Source organism: Magallana gigas, chromosome 1 (assembly GCF_963853765.1).
Source record: "Magallana gigas chromosome 1, xbMagGiga1.1, whole genome shotgun sequence".
Lineage (NCBI taxonomy): Eukaryota > Metazoa > Mollusca > Bivalvia > Ostreida > Ostreidae > Magallana > Magallana gigas.
This window is the reverse complement of record NC_088853.1, coordinates 72,191,166-72,210,029: the sequence shown is the minus strand read 5'-3', so window position 1 is coordinate 72,210,029 and position 18,864 is coordinate 72,191,166. Positions and strand designations below refer to the sequence as shown.

General features: G+C 31.7%; 2 protein-coding genes across 7 annotated transcripts in view; one reads left to right on the top strand and one right to left on the bottom strand.

The window, feature by feature from the left end:
- The window catches only part of LOC117687466 (uncharacterized), a 122,328-nt gene that overhangs the window by 90,938 nt on the left and 12,526 nt on the right, over window positions 1–18,864 (top strand). The gene's annotated exons all lie outside the window — the stretch shown is intronic.
- LOC117680511 (N-lysine methyltransferase KMT5A) lies at window positions 551–18,505 on the bottom strand. 6 transcript variants are annotated; one of them, XR_010710663.1, is made up of 9 exons: window positions 16,099–16,250; window positions 9,907–9,969; window positions 7,907–8,003; window positions 6,667–6,826; window positions 5,727–5,879; window positions 5,358–5,429; window positions 4,395–4,466; window positions 2,265–2,342; window positions 551–1,210 (listed from the first exon to the last, which is right to left on the bottom strand). XR_010710663.1 is itself a non-coding variant. In XM_066074663.1 (9 exons), exons 2-8 carry the CDS (start codon window positions 9,934–9,936, stop codon window positions 2,319–2,321), a joined length of 651 nt encoding a protein of 216 aa, XP_065930735.1. In that variant the 5' UTR covers window positions 9,937–9,969; window positions 18,299–18,505; the 3' UTR covers window positions 551–1,210; window positions 2,265–2,318. The 6 variants fall into 6 exon arrangements, 4 of the variants coding, with proteins under 4 accessions (XP_065930735.1, XP_065930734.1, XP_065930730.1 ...); XM_066074663.1 differs by lacking the exon at window positions 16,099–16,250 and adding an exon at window positions 18,299–18,505 and having other exon boundaries at window positions 5,684–5,879; XM_066074662.1 differs by having other exon boundaries at window positions 5,684–5,879.

The window sequence follows — 18,864 nt, the reverse complement described above, 5'->3', positions numbered from 1 at the left end:
GTGGAGAACAATATATACTAAGTGAATTCTGGATAAATAAGATTAGACTGCATTTCACACTTTTCTCCACATATGCACGTTTTCTATTTAAACTACATTATATTTAGCACCAGACCCTACTTCGATACAAAGAATCTTATGTTAATTACATATATAATTCAATTATGTAAATTCATTCAACATTTTATGTTATATGTATTGTAATTTGAAACATATACGAGACAGTAATATTTCTTGTCAAAGGACATGCACAGTCTAGTACCATTGCAACTTGTATGCTTTTATTAACTGTTTTGCCTATAAAAGACACTTTACACTATCACTGTATGACTTAAATAATTAGGATTTCTTGCTAATTTTTACGCACCCTATCAAGACTGAATTTATAAGAAAATCTAATTGAATTGAAAAGTCTTCATGTGTGTTTCATTTCTTTAAAAACATATACTGTTTAAATTAAATAAATTCCTATTTGCCACTTGCTTTGTAAAATCTAGACCTGTGGACTTTGAACACTTCTTCAAACAAAACATAAATCAACTGCAGAATCTTAATTATAATTCATTTTATTTTAGGATCAAACAACTTTAATCTAAAATTTAAAAGTACATAATTTCATAGTAATTCATGATATATGGAATTTTGTTTATGAATTCAAATAATTTCAATCAATTATTGACATTATCATGCATGATGCGTGCCCTTCTTTACATTTCTGATCATATTTTATCAATTAAAATATCAAATAATGTCTACCCATTTCTGCCATTTCAAAATGTTTCATGGAATAGGAAGTAGAATAACAGACAAAAAAATAAATGTACATTTGTATAAGCCAATAAGCATTTGTCACAAATGCATGCACCCTGTATTAAATTTAGATACTGGCATAATGTTATTAACAAATTGATAATACAGCACAAACAGTATGCATTCGAACTTCATTACGGTAACATAATTATAACACATAGAAATTTAACGTTGCGACCACCTGGAATTTTATTTTCTGCAACTTCTCAGACGAGAGGTAATAATGTTTTTGACAGCAAACTTCATATTGCGCCAAGTGAAGCCTGATAATGCCTTTTCCTTCCTAATGGCGTTTAAACAGTCAAGCTGACCAGGAGTTTTCCCTAGTTTGATAAAGTTATTAAACTGTCGCTCCAAGGATGCCTTTCTACAGCAGTCCATGTGTGACGTTGAACACTGGCTGTGAAAAAGAATAAGATTTTATTATTTTAAAATTGCTGTATCTTTATCATATTTTTGTCATTAAGGTTATTTGTTCTTCAGCCCAAATGTATAGTCTTTATTCAAAAATTGGTATCCTTCCTTTGAATGTTAAAACTGTATGAAATATAGTAAAAAGATATTCATTCATTCATTGTATCCAAGAATTTAAACAAGAGGCCCAGGGGCCACATCGCTCACCTGAGCAACAATTGCCTTAATTCTGATCAAATTAGCATAACAGTATCAAAATATCTTGACAACTAAGTACAGTAAAAACTTGAAAATCTGCCAATTTTTATCAACCTCTTTATTTTTGGTAAATACCAAGCCCCTTTTGTTGTTGTACTTGTAAGAAGATTTTTCTTTATTCCTAAATAGCCCCCCCCCCCATTTTGTGGCACCACTTTTCGTTATGGAATCAGGGTTTCATCAGACTTAAATCTGCATAACCCGTGCTTTCACACTAAGTACTGAGTTTAGGACCGAAAACTTTCCCAGAATATTTTTAAAGATTTTCTCTATATATTCCTATGTAAAAATCCAAACCGCCATCACGGCCCCGCCCTACCACTAGGGACTGTGATTTCGCAAACTTGAATTTACATAGTTACCCAAGGATGCCTCTACACAAGTTTAAGCCTTTCTGGCCAAATACTTTTAATAGTCTTAAAAAAGAAGATTTTTAAAGATTTTCTCTATATATTCCTATGTAAAACTTGATCTTCCAATTGTGGCCCCACCCTACACCCAGGGACTATGATTTGAACAAACTTGGATCTACACTACCTGAGGATGCTTCCATTTTAATTTGAGCTTTTCTGGCCTAATAGTTTTGAGAAAAAGATTTTTAAAGATTTTCTCTATATATAATTTATCCCCCATTGTAGCCCCACCCTACCCCCAGGGACCATAATTTGAACAAACTTGAATCTACAATACCTAATTTATATGCAATTAAGTTACTTTCACTAATGGCAACTGGCAGGTGGTGTCCGTAAAAAGTTTTAAATTTATATAATCAAAGATAATACCTTGTCCTTGAGCCTCAGGTTTTGCATGGGGTGGGCATGATGATCTCTCTGTGCTTAGCTTTTTACTTTTACATGGAACTGCAATACAATATACAATGTTAATTACATCTCGATAAAAATTCACCTCAAGTAGCACAAAAGGTATGAAATTACACAGTATACACTATTTACTATTAACTAGAAAATGTAGTTAACTATGCTCTAAAACGACCATAACTTTTAACCTTACAGGACATCTTTGTAACGGTAACCTAGCCAACAAGCAATTACTGTGCATGTTCATTATGTAATGTGTTGAATTACTTAAAGTACTTTGACCAAATAAAACCTCAGGTTATGAAACTTACAGTGTAGTGTTTTATCCTAGATACATTATAAAAAAAAATTGGGAATAAAATACAAGTATGAGGTCAGAATGTCCAGTGTACCGGATTGCACAGTTGGCAGGTTGAACAGTGCACACCCTACTTATATTTGAAACATTTGTTGCAATACCTTCTACCAGGCTTGGGGTAATGCTAAATGTAATGGTAATGCATTGCAATGCATTACATGTTTTCAAAGTAATGCTAGTAATGTGTAATGCCACAAAATTAGCATTACAAGTAATGGTAATGTAATTCATTACTTTCCAAAATCTAGTGTAATGCTGGCATTACATGGCATTACTTTGCATTACTATGCTTATTTATGCATGTTCACTTTAAAATATGTGATAAATAAATGATTAGCTGAAATTGTATTTGATTAAAATTATTTAAAAGAAGAAAAAAATAATTCTTGAGATAAAAATGTTTTAGTTGTATTATAAAAATGTTTTAAATAAAGTTCATTTTTAAATTCTTAATATTACTAGATATAACAACACAATTCCATAACATTTTTAATAGTGTTGTTATTAAGAGTTTAAAATCATTTAATTTACTCTAATTAGTTTTCACTTCATTAAAGAATGTGTCAACAACACACACTATGCCCCCAGGATACTCTAAGTATCAAAACAATCTATTGTTATAAGAAGCGCTACACCCCAATCCCCTTCCCTTGGCTATGTCCCAATAAAATAGAGGACAGACACGCACCTTTAATTTAAAAACAAAATGAATGCACTGTCCATCCATGATGAAAATCAAAATCACTTCCAAAATTATAATATATAAATTATTATTATAACCCATTTGAAAATAATTTCTCTCTCTCTCTCTCTCTCTCTCTCTGTTGTATATAAAGAACATTAGTTTGCACCGATAGAAAATACAAGATTCATGTAATTTTCTATTATTGCACTTTATATATATCCTAAGATAAAGATTGCCCCAAAAAATCTTTCAGTCCCAGCTATCACTGCTCCTGTAGAACTTTTATTTAGTATAGCTGGGAAGATTTTCAAACCTAACAGGATGCAGTTAAAAGATGAACCCTTTGAAACTTTGATGATCATATAGTGCAACAGCAATCCTTTGCCTTAAAGTGTCCTCAGTATAAAGAAATCTGATTAAAAAATATTAAGAAATATTACTGGGAAAACCCTGTTTATAAATTAATACAATTAAGGGTCCAAAATTATAATTATTTGTGTAATCTGGGGAAATATCTGTTTAGCTTTAAATAACCGCAACAATATTCCATAATTTGTTTTTTGTTATGCATGTTCTTCTGTGTCTCTTTTTATATCTGACATTATACCATGTCAAATGTCTATAAATATCTATTTACTTTTGTAAGATGTTGTTCATAATGCCACAAGATGATTATATATTGAGCAAATGAAGAATGAAGCTTGTATAGTCATTGAATTTGAACCTGATACTGAACATGAACCTGTAGAAATGTTAAAGAGTTTTTATTATATGAAACATTTACAAAACACTTATTTAGCTTAACTTTTTTAAAACAAAGTAATGGTAATGGTAATGCATTACTTTACTCAAGTAATGGTAATGTAATGCATTACTTCAATAAAATCAAGTAATGGTAATGGTAATTTAATGCCCAAATTCATGAAGTAATGGTAATGTAATGCATTACTTTACAATGTAATTCGCCCCAAGCCTGCCTTCTACTTTAATAAGCTACCTAACTCTGGAATATTAAAAAAGATCTGGATCTAATCAACTGAATGAAAAGTACCTTCCATAGGGGATGCAGTGTTGGAATCATCATCAACTTCTTTTTCACTCTCTGTTTCAGTATCAATAGTTTCTATATTGAAGAAAAGACACATCAATAAACAGCCTTGAAAATTCTTGGGGAATAGACAGAAAATAAAAACATGATTTATAAACACACCTTTGTCAGCGAAATCAATTTCATCAAAGTCTGCTTTTTAAATGTGCATGATTAATGTATATTGAAAAGAAGACTCACTACGTGTGTGAAGATAATGTATATTGGCAAGGAAACTCACTACATGTGTGTGGTAGTTATTAAGGAATAAAGAATCATTCTTTCAGTACATGTATTATGGGGTGATAATTTTGGTCGGGGCATGATCAAATCCAATGAAGCTTGAGGGCTTTATGATGGATTTGACAATTTCCAGCAGTTGTACAATTAAATATTTGAATATAAATAAGCAAACCCTGCTTGCGCCCAAATCATACGTAATTTGAATTTAATGGACTGTATAGTACAAAATCAACTGTGTTATCATATGTTATCACAAGCAAAAACACTGAAAAAGTTTAAATGAATATGGACAAGGAAATTTACTACATGTGTGTGGAAATGTATATTGGCAAGGAAACTCACTACATGTGTGTGGTAATTTAAATGAATATGGACAAGGAAACTCACTACATGTGTGTGGTAATTTAAATGAATATGGACAAGGAAACTCACTACATGTGTGTCGTAATTTAAATGAATATGGACAATGAAACTCACTACATGTGTAGTAAATGTACACTGGCGAAGAAATTCACTCATATGTGTGGGAAATGCATTCAAAATGGAAAGGAAATTCACCACATGTGCAGGAAATGTGTACCAGTATTTGTTATGACATATGTTACACATAAATATTAAATACATTTTAATACATGTACATGTATCAAATCAAAATGAACACTAGAAACATTAAGTAAAAGTAACCTTCATTGTTCTCCTCACTGTCCTGGTTGACATCAAATGGGTTATCATCAAATGGATTATCATCAGGTGAATCTTAAAGAGAACAATAGTTGTAACAATTTATTATTAAATTATATAGTATTTATTACTGTGCAGTTCTGAACTACATGTACTCTCGCGCAGTAAACTCAATATTATACAGGTTAAAAATTAATTGATTCACTGATTATACTAATTCTTGTTGTAAAAAACAATATGAAATGTTAAACCATGTGCATTTTTTTTTTAAATCCTTTTGACATTTAAATCACATTAACACATCAACAATTATTAAAATTGTCACATACTTGTTGCCAAGGTAGGTTGGCTTCCCCATAATCATATCTTAACTCTTCTCCAGCTTTAATATCTCTATTTGCAAAGAGGCAGAGCCTTGGATAATTCTCGGTAACCAAAAGGCGCATAACACAGTTATTCAACGGACTTCCGACTTCCTCATCCTTTATATACTTCCCCTTTCTTTCAGTGTTAGTTTCATCAATGCTACAAACAAGAAAAGCAATTTTATAGATTTTTGCAGGGTTGCACCCGGTATTTAATGAAAATGAATTTACACATATATGTGTGAAAGTGGGACTGGTTTGATCATCGGTGGTTATATATAGCTCAGTTGGTAGAGTACATATCTATTGATTCTGGATGCCCTGGTTCAAATCTCTGTTTGGCCGTCATTATATTTCCAATCCTGTTACGTATGCATAGTGTTATTTTAGTCATCACGCAAAGATATCAGAATGATTTATTCACTGAATTATAGTGTAATCATGGTAATAGAAAATACCTAATCATTGTATAAAACTTTTCATCTCATGCTCACTTTACTTTCCTTTATAAAGTGCAAATAGTTATACAGGATATCATTTTCATCTCCATATTTAGTTGAAATGTACGTAACAATGGTTTTTTGCCAATTCTCAGAACTCATAACCTGCCGCAAACACTGCAATTTCTAAAAACAAATTGCCAGGGTGGTGAGAATATTCAAACACAATTTTTTTTTTATTAAATTCTAATTAATTTTCTGTCATCAAAATCTGACCTAAATTGTACAATTCCCAGCATCTAGTAAACTGTATATGGATATCAATTTCACATTCTCATAAGAACCAGAAAAAGTTGTATTACAAAAAATCTAAAATAGGTAAATAAAACAATTGTATCTCTCTCTCTCTCTCTCTCTCTCTCTCTCTCTCTCTCTCTCTCTCTCTCTCTCTCTCTCTCTCTCTCTCTCTCTCATAACAATCACAATAAATATATTATATTTGCTTACCACTTCAGACCATTCCACTTAAAGTAAAACATATAACTAGTATGTTTTATTTTGCGCTTCTTTTCTCTTTCTTCTGCTTCCTTGGGCACAATTCTCTCTCCAACATATTCTACCAAAAAGCTTCCTTTTGGAAAATTTTGAGTTGCAAAAACCCCATATCCTTAAAATAAGAAAAAAAATATTGGTGAATATTTTGCATTACATGATTGTACAGTGTGTTCACAAATCATGTACAAAACCTAATTTATTTATAAATGCCTTTTATTATGGAATTATTTGTATAATTGTGATTATCAAATGCAAGGGGCTAAAATTGTTCCAGAAACTAATGACATTTTTCATTTAAGGATCTGCATAATCAAGGGAAACAAATGTGTGAAACTGAGTAGATTGGTACATAAAAACAAAGAAATGATACTATTTTCTATTACACTAGACTCTGACCCGTGCATGCACGGTTTGACATATTGCATATGATATCGGACATTCACGAAATAGATACATCGACACACCATATTTACATAACCAAGCTTTAAGCCTACAATAATGCTATTAATTTCACTACACTCTGCTTAGTTAGAATAATCTAACTGTGTCTCGGGACAGGCCTTCACCACAGTTGAAATGCCTCTCATATACCCGTAATGTAGCAAAAAATTGCATAATCGCTTCGAAACGGTTTTGGAGAAAATTATTGAAGCTGCATTGTGATTAACAGTCAAATTATTCATAACAAACCATTTTGAGGCTGTAAATACCTTTCTTCTAAAAATTTAATTCATATTAATGAAGAATTCAACACTTTTTTACCAATGTTTTTTACTCACTTCGAATTTACACAACATGATGACATTCAAACTCTCAGGATATAGCAAATTTTCAATGAAAATTTAAACATATGTGTATTATCGTTTCTGAGTTTATCCATGCAAGTGTGATACTGTGGAAACATAAACTAAAGAGCCTCCCGTGATTTAGCGTGAATGGAATGCACATGCGCAAGATTGTAGAATAAAAAAAATCCAGATGATTCCGGATTTTTATAAGGAATTTTCATTGATTATTAATAAGCGAAGCTTGATTGAGAAAAAATAAAAACAAACTGGTAATCTTCAAATACCAATGATGTTTAAAAAATAAAGAACAAAAGACAGTTCTCTTCTGATTTCTCGATATTAAAGCCCAAAAATTCGAGTCTTTTATTTTAATGTATAGTAGTAATAGATGTGTATCAACTCACCAATTCTTCTGTTGATCAATTCAACTTTTAATGCATCACAGTCCAGTCCAGAACGACACATAAATTCTGCCTCTCTTTTAGGGCTTATTCGTTGTTTCTAGCACATAAATAAATTACTCATTAGAAAAAAGTTTTATTTCAAAATGTGCAAAATTTGTCTTTTAAACTATCACATTGATTTTAAAATCAAATTATCTTAAGGCCTTCCATTTTGGTTTGCAAACTCCTTTTCAACTATTTCAAGATCAAAATAAAAACTTTATTAATATTACTTATATAATGCACACGGTAATAATCACTTGTCCGAATGGACAAGAAGGAAAAAAAGTTAATGTAGAGCCCTGACACCGTGCATACATAAAAAAGATATATTACATACATAAATTAGAATGCTAATTTTACACAAACAGTCCCTGAAACATTCTATGTAATCACACTCTGAACGGAATCTGGTGAACGCTAATGAAAGGTGAACGATGAGCGAAGGCAGAGTGCACATGAAGCACTGAACGATGAACGATATGTGAACGCAAGATGAACAATTTATTCGGAGTGTCTCGATGGTTATCCTTACATTGTATTTTGACGGAAATCAGGAAAAACATGCTAATAAACTACACGTACAGTGCTGCTATCTTGAAAGTTGACAAAACAGTCCTATCCTATCGACTATCCTGCAAATAATATCTATCCTGTATTATCTTTAAAGTTATACCATACCATTTATGCATGTTTAGGAATAACAGTTAAATAAAACCAAATTTAAGACCATAATATTAATTTTATCAACAGATAATCGAGTAATGTAATGATAAAAATGTCTAAATAATACATAAAACCATTGTTAATCTATAAATTAACACACATTTATGTTTACTATCTTAAGTTGATCTGTTCAGTAAGACAGTTTATTGTCGAACATGGATATGTTTGTGATTTGGAATCGAAGGAATTATTATTTGAATCGTGAAAAATACACAAATACAATGTCTGGTTCTTATATTTATATATATATATATATGTGTCGAATCGTTAGTTGATTGAATTCTTCTGTTTTTAAACGACTGGACTGACTATCTTAAAATGAATCATTAAATATTATTTGTGGATCAATTTATTGCTGTATTGTGTAACATAAAATTTTCACAGTAACTGCATACTTAAGCCATTTTCGGATCAACAAAAAAAAATGCCTGTTTAGGAGAGTGATAAAAAACAACAACAGCAAAAAACAGATCTGCTCAAGAATGTGTACTTTAATTCCACGGATTAAATTCTAATTAAAATGATGCTTTATGTGTAATATTAGTTTCCTTTCACCTTAACGCAAGGTTTTTTTCCTCATTTTGCTGAGATCGATTCTTTCATTTTTGAAGTTCCGAATGAAAATGAATGAAAACGGACTGAATTCGAACGATAAGTGAACGGTGAACGATAAGTGAACAAAGGTGAACGCACAATGAGCGCTTTCTGAACGGTGTGCACAAAAGGAGCGGAGTGAAGAGTGCAAGTGAACGCACTGCGAGTGCATGGTGAGCGCACGGTGAATGCACGGTGAGCGCATGATGAATGCACGAAAAAATGGGAAAGTAGATGGTTTAAGGGACTGTAATACTTAATACTGTCGCATTGTTTTTTTTATTATCATAAATTTGATAAAACCATTGATTAATTCACTTTTCTGTTGTGATAATTTCACTAACAAACAAAACAGACCGAGCAACTGATTTTGTTCAAATTGCTGATAAAACAATTTGAGCATATATTGTGACTGTATGACAATTATAGAAAACTTCAATATGTCACACTAAGCAAAAACAAGAATAAACATCTAAATATGAGAATTTGAGATATCACCGGTAAAATGTTTACTTAAAGAATGAGAGATATGCACACACAAATAACTTTAACATATCAATGGTATTCGATACACATGTACTGTTGTTTGAAATATACCTTAAAAGTTCAACTGTATGTACAATGTTAAAAATTTCACTTACTGCAATTTTCCCCCTTGAATAAGCTGCCATCTTTTTAGTTGACTGCTTTATAACTTACATAAGCTAGAAAAAAAGAAGAAGAAGAAGTTGTACATGAATGCCAATACAAATTAAAATGTGAGTTATATGAGATGCCATACTTCATTAATGTGAGTTATGAGATATTATACTAAATGTATATAAGGTGGATAATTATCAACTTTTCACATTAATTATTATTATCATTATCACCTCATGATGACTATTGATTTATCACATGAAATCCAATTCAGTGAAAATCACTATACATGTACATGATCCGTGTGTGGAAATGTATATGGACAAGGAAACTCACTACATGTGTGTGGTAATTTAAATGAATATGGACAAGGAGACTCACTACATGTGTGTGGAAAGGTATATTTGCAATGAAACTCACTACATGTGTGTGGTAATTTAAATGAATATGGACAAGGAGACTCACTACATGTGTGTGGTAATTTAAATGTATATGGACAAGGAAACTCACTACATGTGTGTGGTAATTTAAATGAATATGGACAAGGAGACTCACTACATGTGTGTAGGATTGTTCAGGTAACTCTCGATAGCTGGAAGTCCATGGGTCCAAGGAAAAACTTTGAAGTTTCAAGAGTTCGAGTTTTCAAGAGTTCGGAATTTTCTGGGTTGACCAATGGGTTTTAAAATTAGTCTTACCGGATGTTATGATTAAGCCATTTAATTAGTGCTAACTTTACGCTCATGCTTAAACAACGTTTTCTTTTCAGTAAAATATACAGAACTGGATGTTTTTAAAACTAAATTCAAACAACTATTGAATAAATTCATAATATAATTATTTATTTTATGCATCATATTAAGACCAAATTGCTCAGTACTACTGGAGTGCGAGACGATTAATTAACATGTCATAAATGTGATAACTAAGTATCACCCATTGTTCCCACCGTAAGGGTCCTTCACCAGCTGTAAGAACTTGTTCAGCAATATAATCATTACAATGACAATGATGCTGATAAGCATACTTTTAACAGTTTTATAATTCTAAAATTTGACCATGGCTCAATATTATCGTTTCATCTCAATTAATTTCTCATTTTCATTGCGTCTCCAAATTATCGTAAAACGGTTGTGATAATTATAGATTAGGTATTGGTATAGTCAGTCATCAAACAATTATCACCTTGCAGGACAAGTGCCGCCTGAACAAACAACTCGTGACACAAGTCCCGCGTCTAAGGTGTTATTTAGGTATAGCGCTTGGAGATACACGGAGACTTTGAGGTATCGAGAGTAAGAAACTATAGATTATGAACGGGACTGCAGTTTGACTTAGAGAGATCAAGCTAGGGTTTTCGAGAGATCAAGAGTTTGAGAAATCAATAGTAAATTTGCTTAGTTATATAGGGGAAAAAATTGGGACCCTAGACTCACTTCCAGCGATCAAGAACTTCGATCCAATCAAAGTTCGAGCCATTGAGAGTTACCTGTATATTGGCAATGAAACTCACTACATGTGTGTGGTAATTTAAATGAATATGGACAAGGAAACTCACTACATGTGTGTGGTAATTTAAATGAATATGGACAAGAAACTCACTACATGTGTGTAGGAATGTACATTAATTGGCAATGAAACTCACTACATCTGTGAGGTGAATTTATACTGGTGTAATTGGGAAACTTGCTATATGTGTCTAGGAAATATATATTATATTGGCAAGAAAATTGACACTACATGTGCATATGAAATACATAAAATTGTTGGCAATGCAACCAACCATGGTAAATGTTGGTTGCAAGAAAACTCATTACACAAGGTGGGTTGATCGATTCACATGTATAAAATAATGTATATGTTATTCAATTGAAACTTACTGCACAAGATTGGTAAAGAGGCAACACACAGACCATGAATATCAGGCATTATTACATGATTGTCCACTAATGCGCCAAAAGTATGTCAATTTTTTGTTTTTCCCTATATATTTCATCAAAAACAAGACTTTTTTTAAAAGGTTTTCAGGTCAGATTATTGGTCAGATTTTGAAGAAGTTGATATTGATTTCCAGCATAGTAGATTCAATTTCCACTTGTTGTCGTACATTAGTTTTTGACAACTCATTTGTAAAATTTGAATATTTCAAACACAACACTGAGATAGTTTTTAAGAGCTCTACTATATATTTTTTGCAATGTATGAGCCGAAAAATCTTACTTTGAACTGTTTATATTAAATTTCAGTAATAGAAGGTTGGAAAAATATTCAAATAAGATGCAAAAAGAGCTAGAAAAATTCTTAATGTATCAATCCAAGTCTTTTCAATGTACATGGTCAAAGGGTTTCATTTTAACAATTCTAAAAAAAAAAAATTTTCAATTAATATATGGTGAAAAGAAAAAATAAATTGACCTACTTTTGGCACCTGAGTGTACATACATGTATATGTCCCTGATTTCCTGAACTCAAGTATAATTTAAGCTGGTCGATTGGGGAAGGGGGGGGGTGCATAAAAAAAAAACCCATTAGAAAACCTCTTTATTTTTAACCATATGTAATTTACATCAGCTCTAGTTTTAAAAAAAAGAAAAAGCAACCATCTGGTTCTTTTTGGGGGCAATCTCAAAATACAGGTATATTTTTCTATAGGAATATTTAGAGAATTTTCATTTTCCGCACTTCGTAGCAGATTTAAAAAAATACTACAATAGAGATTTTCTTTGAATTGTGATATCGCGATTAGCAATATCATTTTGAACCTTATATGTAAAAAATACTAAATTCAACCATCTAGTTAAAGTGAGGGTCATCTCAAAATATGAACAGTTTATAAATTTTGCTATATACATGTATTTTGGGTACATGTATTACAAATGTAGATTAATTGCTATGATGTATTCATTCAAAATGAAGCAAAATAACCCTGGAGATACCATCATTTAGTGTATACAATTTCAAAGGGTTACGATTTTTACTTTTTCTTTTTTCCTATATACTCCTACAAAGCTTCATTTTATCATAATGTCGACATATAAAGCAAGATCAATGGCAATGCTCACCTACCAAACCACAGAAAAATTGTTGAAAAAAAATTGTTTATCATGTGTTTATTGTGTTCAATTTAATAAATGTCTATATCTATATAAAAATCATAAAAGGTTGAAATACACTGTATTTTACTCGATCAGAATGCACAAAAACATGAACCATGCAAACTAAAGTCAGCCTCAACCTTAAACCAGATGAGAATTGCGCAGATTAAACAACTCATTTTAAGGTTTAATTGATTAACATTTTAGACAGAAAATTAGAAAGTAAAAATGCTCATATTCATAAATTGTCAGTCCAACCAAATTGAAATTAGATCATACAATTAGACAACTCATACATCATGCGCACACTACCGAGAGAGTTCTCCATACATGTATGTATTTGTTTTATCTCTGTAATATAAATAAAAAAGGCTCTTGTAATTTTTAAAACAACAATTTGGGTCAATACTAATATCAAATCTCCTCTTGCTTGATCTTAGATTCAGATAACCACAGACATAGTCAAAATGATGTACATGTAGCTAGCTGGGTGTTCAAGAAATAGACAACTAGACATGAACAATTTATGAATTACATGTATTACCATGATGACTTCAATCTAATGTTTCAACATGTGCCCTATTTGCAAAACATCCTTGTTTATTCACCTGCCATTTTTTATATGCATTGTTCCATCCAGATAAACCACCCCCTCCCCATCTAGAATTTGAATTTTTCCTTTAAATGTACCACCCTCAAGTCATGAGATGAGCTGCTACAATCCCCTCCCCCTGAAGTAGTTTTATTTGTTTGTGTCAGAAAGGAATTTAGTGTTTTTTGTTACCAATATTCTGGGTTGGATTTCTGCAGACTGCCCCCAATAGGCATTCCTGTATCTTGCTATAAAGTGATGTGAAACTCAGAAAGGGGCTTATTTTTAAGGCAATTTGATTCATCATCTGATAGTCTATAGAAAGATAGATTAAAGACTGGATGGTGCACCTTATTCCTTAACCACAGAAACTGTTTTTGATATCTATTTTTACTCTTTTTCTTCACTTGACTTTAACTTTTTAGCATCCGAATTATTATTAAGCTAGTCAGAAACTTCAACTTAAAAGTAAATGTCCCCTCAGGCTACCTCTTTTGTAATTTATAGTAAATCTTTAATTTTATTCATACAGTCGTTGACCAGTTCCGAATAGTTCATATGTTGAATAGCAAATAGTTATGGAAATAAAAGTTGGAGAAAAAATCATTACCTTTAATATAATACACTTATAATGCTTGTTTAAATTTTGCAGTAGTTTCATTTTTTGCGGTCATATACATGTACGTATTCAATACTACAGTCTTACATTAGTCAACCAATATTAAACTTTTGCTTTGCCAGGTCATTGCAACGTTATTATGTGCATAAAATAGTCTGTTGACGCCTTATATTTTCACATGTAACAAGATTTCTTCTATCAAAAGTTGTTTTGGTATTATTCTTACATACCCATATAAGCATGCAGGATATAAATTTTAAGAAATGCAGAAGGATGAAAAATCTTATTAAGCTGCCATTTTACAAATTCCAAAAACTCAATTTGTTTTTGTCTGTTTCAGGATTATATGAAGAAATAGATTAAAACAATTACTTCTGGAATTCATTAAATTTTCTTACTAAGTCTTAAATAAATCATATTGAACCACAGTAATGATAAATGGAGGTGCAGCAACTGTACGCCGACAAGATATTAGAATTTAGAAACTACATGTAGTCTAAAGTATTGTTATAGTGATCTTGTTTGTTAAATCCATGCAAATTAATTTAACTGTATAGGTTAAAAGAATTGCCAATAGCTGGTTGGTTACATGCATCAAACCTCTTTTTCAATAGGTTCAATTGATGGTGTTTAAATAGGGCTAAAACTTTTTATCTGCATTCGATTTCCATGGAAACAGCTATGCTATTCAGAACTTATTGATTTATTCGTAAATGGTAAAATGGCTTCCAATATAAGTTTTTAGGACAAAATTCTAAATAAAGCAATATTGCATTACTATCAGCAATAATATAGCGTACATCAGCCAAAGAAAAAAAAAAGATTTCAAAACAACACCCAGGAACATTTAAAGCACCGCCAAATCTATACCCTATTCAGTACTGGTCATTCTATAGAAAGAATAATCTTACTGTGACCAGGCTACGCTCAGGTCACAGTAAGAATTCGTCCCATATACTTGCAATGTAGCAGCTGCAAAGCGGATCTGCTTCGCATCAACTTTAAGTCTGTTAAAAACAATCTGCAGGGGTAAAACACAGCATTTATATTACAAACCTTTTTGAAAATGCATATGTAATTAAGTCCACAAAATATTCATTATTAATATAATGGGTCATACAAAGGCATTTTGTTAATATATCTGTGGTAGAGTCAGGTATATTGCATTCCTACTAGCTCTGGCTAGTGGGTTAACCCTTTATCTCGCTCAGTAGAGTGCTTGACTGGCGTGCCAAAGGACCCTGGTTCAAACCCCAGCAGAGGCAAAAAGTGTCTCTGTTTGAATTTGCCTGCCATTTTGCACTCGAAATATCTCGGATTTTATCATTAACATGGCGACCAGTGATTTCATTGCCAAAACCGTTAATGTGGTAAAATGGGAATATAAATGAGCAACATTGTAGGTATTTGAGACCAATCAAATGAAAATATAGGCAAGATACAACCGAGATATTTCTTTTTTCATTTGCTACTAAGAATGACAGTAAAGGGCACAAATTCTATCATTTAACTGGGTTAGTTGGACATGTGTCATTTTAAGAAAAGACCATTCTATCTAGTCAATCGACGGTAATAATTATTGTTTATCATTGCATTGCATCGATTTCGTTGATCAAAATCATACTAATATGTTCCAAACATTTCTCATTTATTTAGCAAAATAATTTTATGAAAATGATACAAGAATTTAAAATGTCAATTTAAAAAAAAAAGTGTTATAACCAAGCTATGTAGCTAAATTAGGAGATTGTGCTGGACTTGATCACGTTACATTACAAGTGCAGCTGTTAAACACATGCACATGCTGACGAAACGCAGAGAGGTTCTACACTTGTTCACACGTTCAACTTCTCCTACAAGATTGTCACTAATTATTCAAACGACTTACAGTTCTTACGTAGCTTCTTTTCCTTTTTGGGGGGCTGTAGTAATTCGTATAAAGCATGCAGGATGGAGGGGTTTGTTTTGTGACATTTTTTTTTACCGGATATGTCGCGTCGTAACACTGTCAGGTCAAGTCGTACACAGACCAATTCGTATACAGGTCAACTCGTATACAAAGAATTGTTCTCATATGTATTACAGGCACTCAAATCAATAAGCTTCAATTAAAAAAAAAAAGAGAGGTAAACTTCAATGAATTTGAAAATGAAGCAGAGTAAAATTGTTTAAATAATTACCTTGTTAAAGAATATTTTTTTTACTTTTTACTTTTGGAGAGTGTTTACAAGATTCAGTATTTATTTAGCTCTCTTGTAGGTTTTTTGTTTTTGTTTTACAAGTTTGCATTGATGTCATTAATTATGAGGATGAATATGGTGTAAAAATTGATCCCGAAAGATTTGGGGGGGGGGGATATTGTTTTTATAATGATTTATTAAATTTTAAAATGAAAAAAAAATGAGTTTCCTCATGGGGATCAAACTTCATATATATCTACATATAGGATCTTTCCTTAAACTTACTAGAACCATTTCTTTGTATCAATGTAATGAAAGATAAATAAGGGTGCAAATGATAATAATAATAATAATAATGAAAAAAAGATTTAGAGAGTTTTCTAAGTGATTTACTGCATGTATTAAATTTTAAACATTAAATTATAAATTATTGGTTTCCTTATGGGGGTGTAATTTCTTAATAAAAGGGTTTTCCTCAAACTAATGCTGATTATTTGTTTGTAATAAGGTCATTAGGGGGAATTAGGGTGTACATTCTGGTCCTGAAAGATGCATGTGGTTTCCTAATTGTTTAACTATACCTGTCAGATCTTTCAACGATAAAAAGAAAATAATGTGTTTCCTCCTATGGGTCATAGTTTATGATAATAGGATTTTCAAAAAAAAGGATAAAAGGGGTTTTCAATGTGATACTGATTTTTAACATTAAAATGAAAAACACGGTTTTTCCTTTGGGGTGCAATTTGTAAATGAGCCTTTCCCTTAAACTAATACTGATTATAACTTTGTTTTAATGTCATTAAGGATAAATTAGGGTTTAACATTACTGATTTTTTAACGTTAAAATGAAAAGTTTGAGTTTCCCCATGGGTGTTTATGTAAATAATAATAGGATTTTTCCTAATAATTATTCTAATAATCATTTCTTTGTTTTAATGCAAGGAAGAGTAAATTATGGTGCAAAAATTAAGCTCATGAAATTAAAGGGTTTTTATAAGTGATTTACCGTACTGATTTTTTTTGGGGGGGCATTAAATTGAAACTTAGAGTTTTCTCATGAGGGTGTAATTTAATGAAAGAATTAATATGTGATTAATATAGAGCAACAATTTGCTAATTTTTCTTGATTGATTGAAGAGAACTTTACTAAGAAACTCCACAATTAAAGCCGTTGAACAGAAAATATTTCTTTATTTTGGATAAAATGTGTTGGGTGTAAATTTGAAAGTTAAGAAACATATTGTTTATTTCTTCATGATTAATTGTTTGTTGTGAATTCCAAAAGAGAATATAATTAAAAGATTCCCCAGTTAAGGCCTATGAAAAATTGTTGACCCCCTTGAAGAAATCCATATTTTTCTCCTCTTGATAAAAAGTATATACAATACAGAGTCTAAATTTGAAAAGTTCCAAGTTAATGTTAATTTTTTCTTCATTATTCTTTAATTACCCGAACTAATAACAACACATTTTCACAATTAAAACCCCTAAAATGTTTAGAAGAACATGCAGGAGGCACATAATTCTCGATTGTGCTACATGCAACTTGTTAAAGTCTAGAGGAAATTCTAACTTTTTGAGAGTTTATCAAAAATTTCAATGGTATACTAAAATTGTAATGAAATAAATGATTATTTAAAACACAAATTAAAAAAAGCACACACTACATGTGTTTGACTACTACCGAAATTAAACCCAGTTAAACGTAAAAGAAAACCATCTTAACCATCTACAACTTTATGAGGTGACACACACAAAGACATGTAAATTTTCCTCAATTTAGCTGCAGAATAACGAAAAATCAGATGTCGCATTTAAACAAATGATCTAAAATTATATATTCGAAAGAAAATTGGTGTAAAAATCAACGAAAGATTAATTTTTCATGAAAGAAATAAGTGATCGTACCTTCTTTTGCGTTTCCATTATTTCCATAGGAAGTTGAATTTGCGCATGCGCAAATGTGGCAAGGGGGCAAAGTGTGTAACATCCCCATTAAGACTCGATATCGTGTGTAACAAAATTCATGTGTAAACCGGAAACTCACACTTTTTATAATTTTGTATTTTCTGGGTAAATCATGGTCGAAAAACCCGATTTACGGGGTTCTGCAAACTTACTACACGGATTTCTGTCGTAGGTTTTGAAAATGTAGTAAGTTGCACGTGTGTAAACTAGTACATGTCGTAGGTGTCGGCATGATACAAACGCACACACACACACACACACACACACACACACACACACACACACACACACACACACACACACACACACACACACACACACACACACACACACACACACACACACACACACACACACACACACACACACACACACACACACACACACACACACACACACACACACACACACACACACACACACACACACACACACACACACACACACACACACACACACACACACACACACTAAAAAAATGTTTTCATATACCGGTAAATAATAAA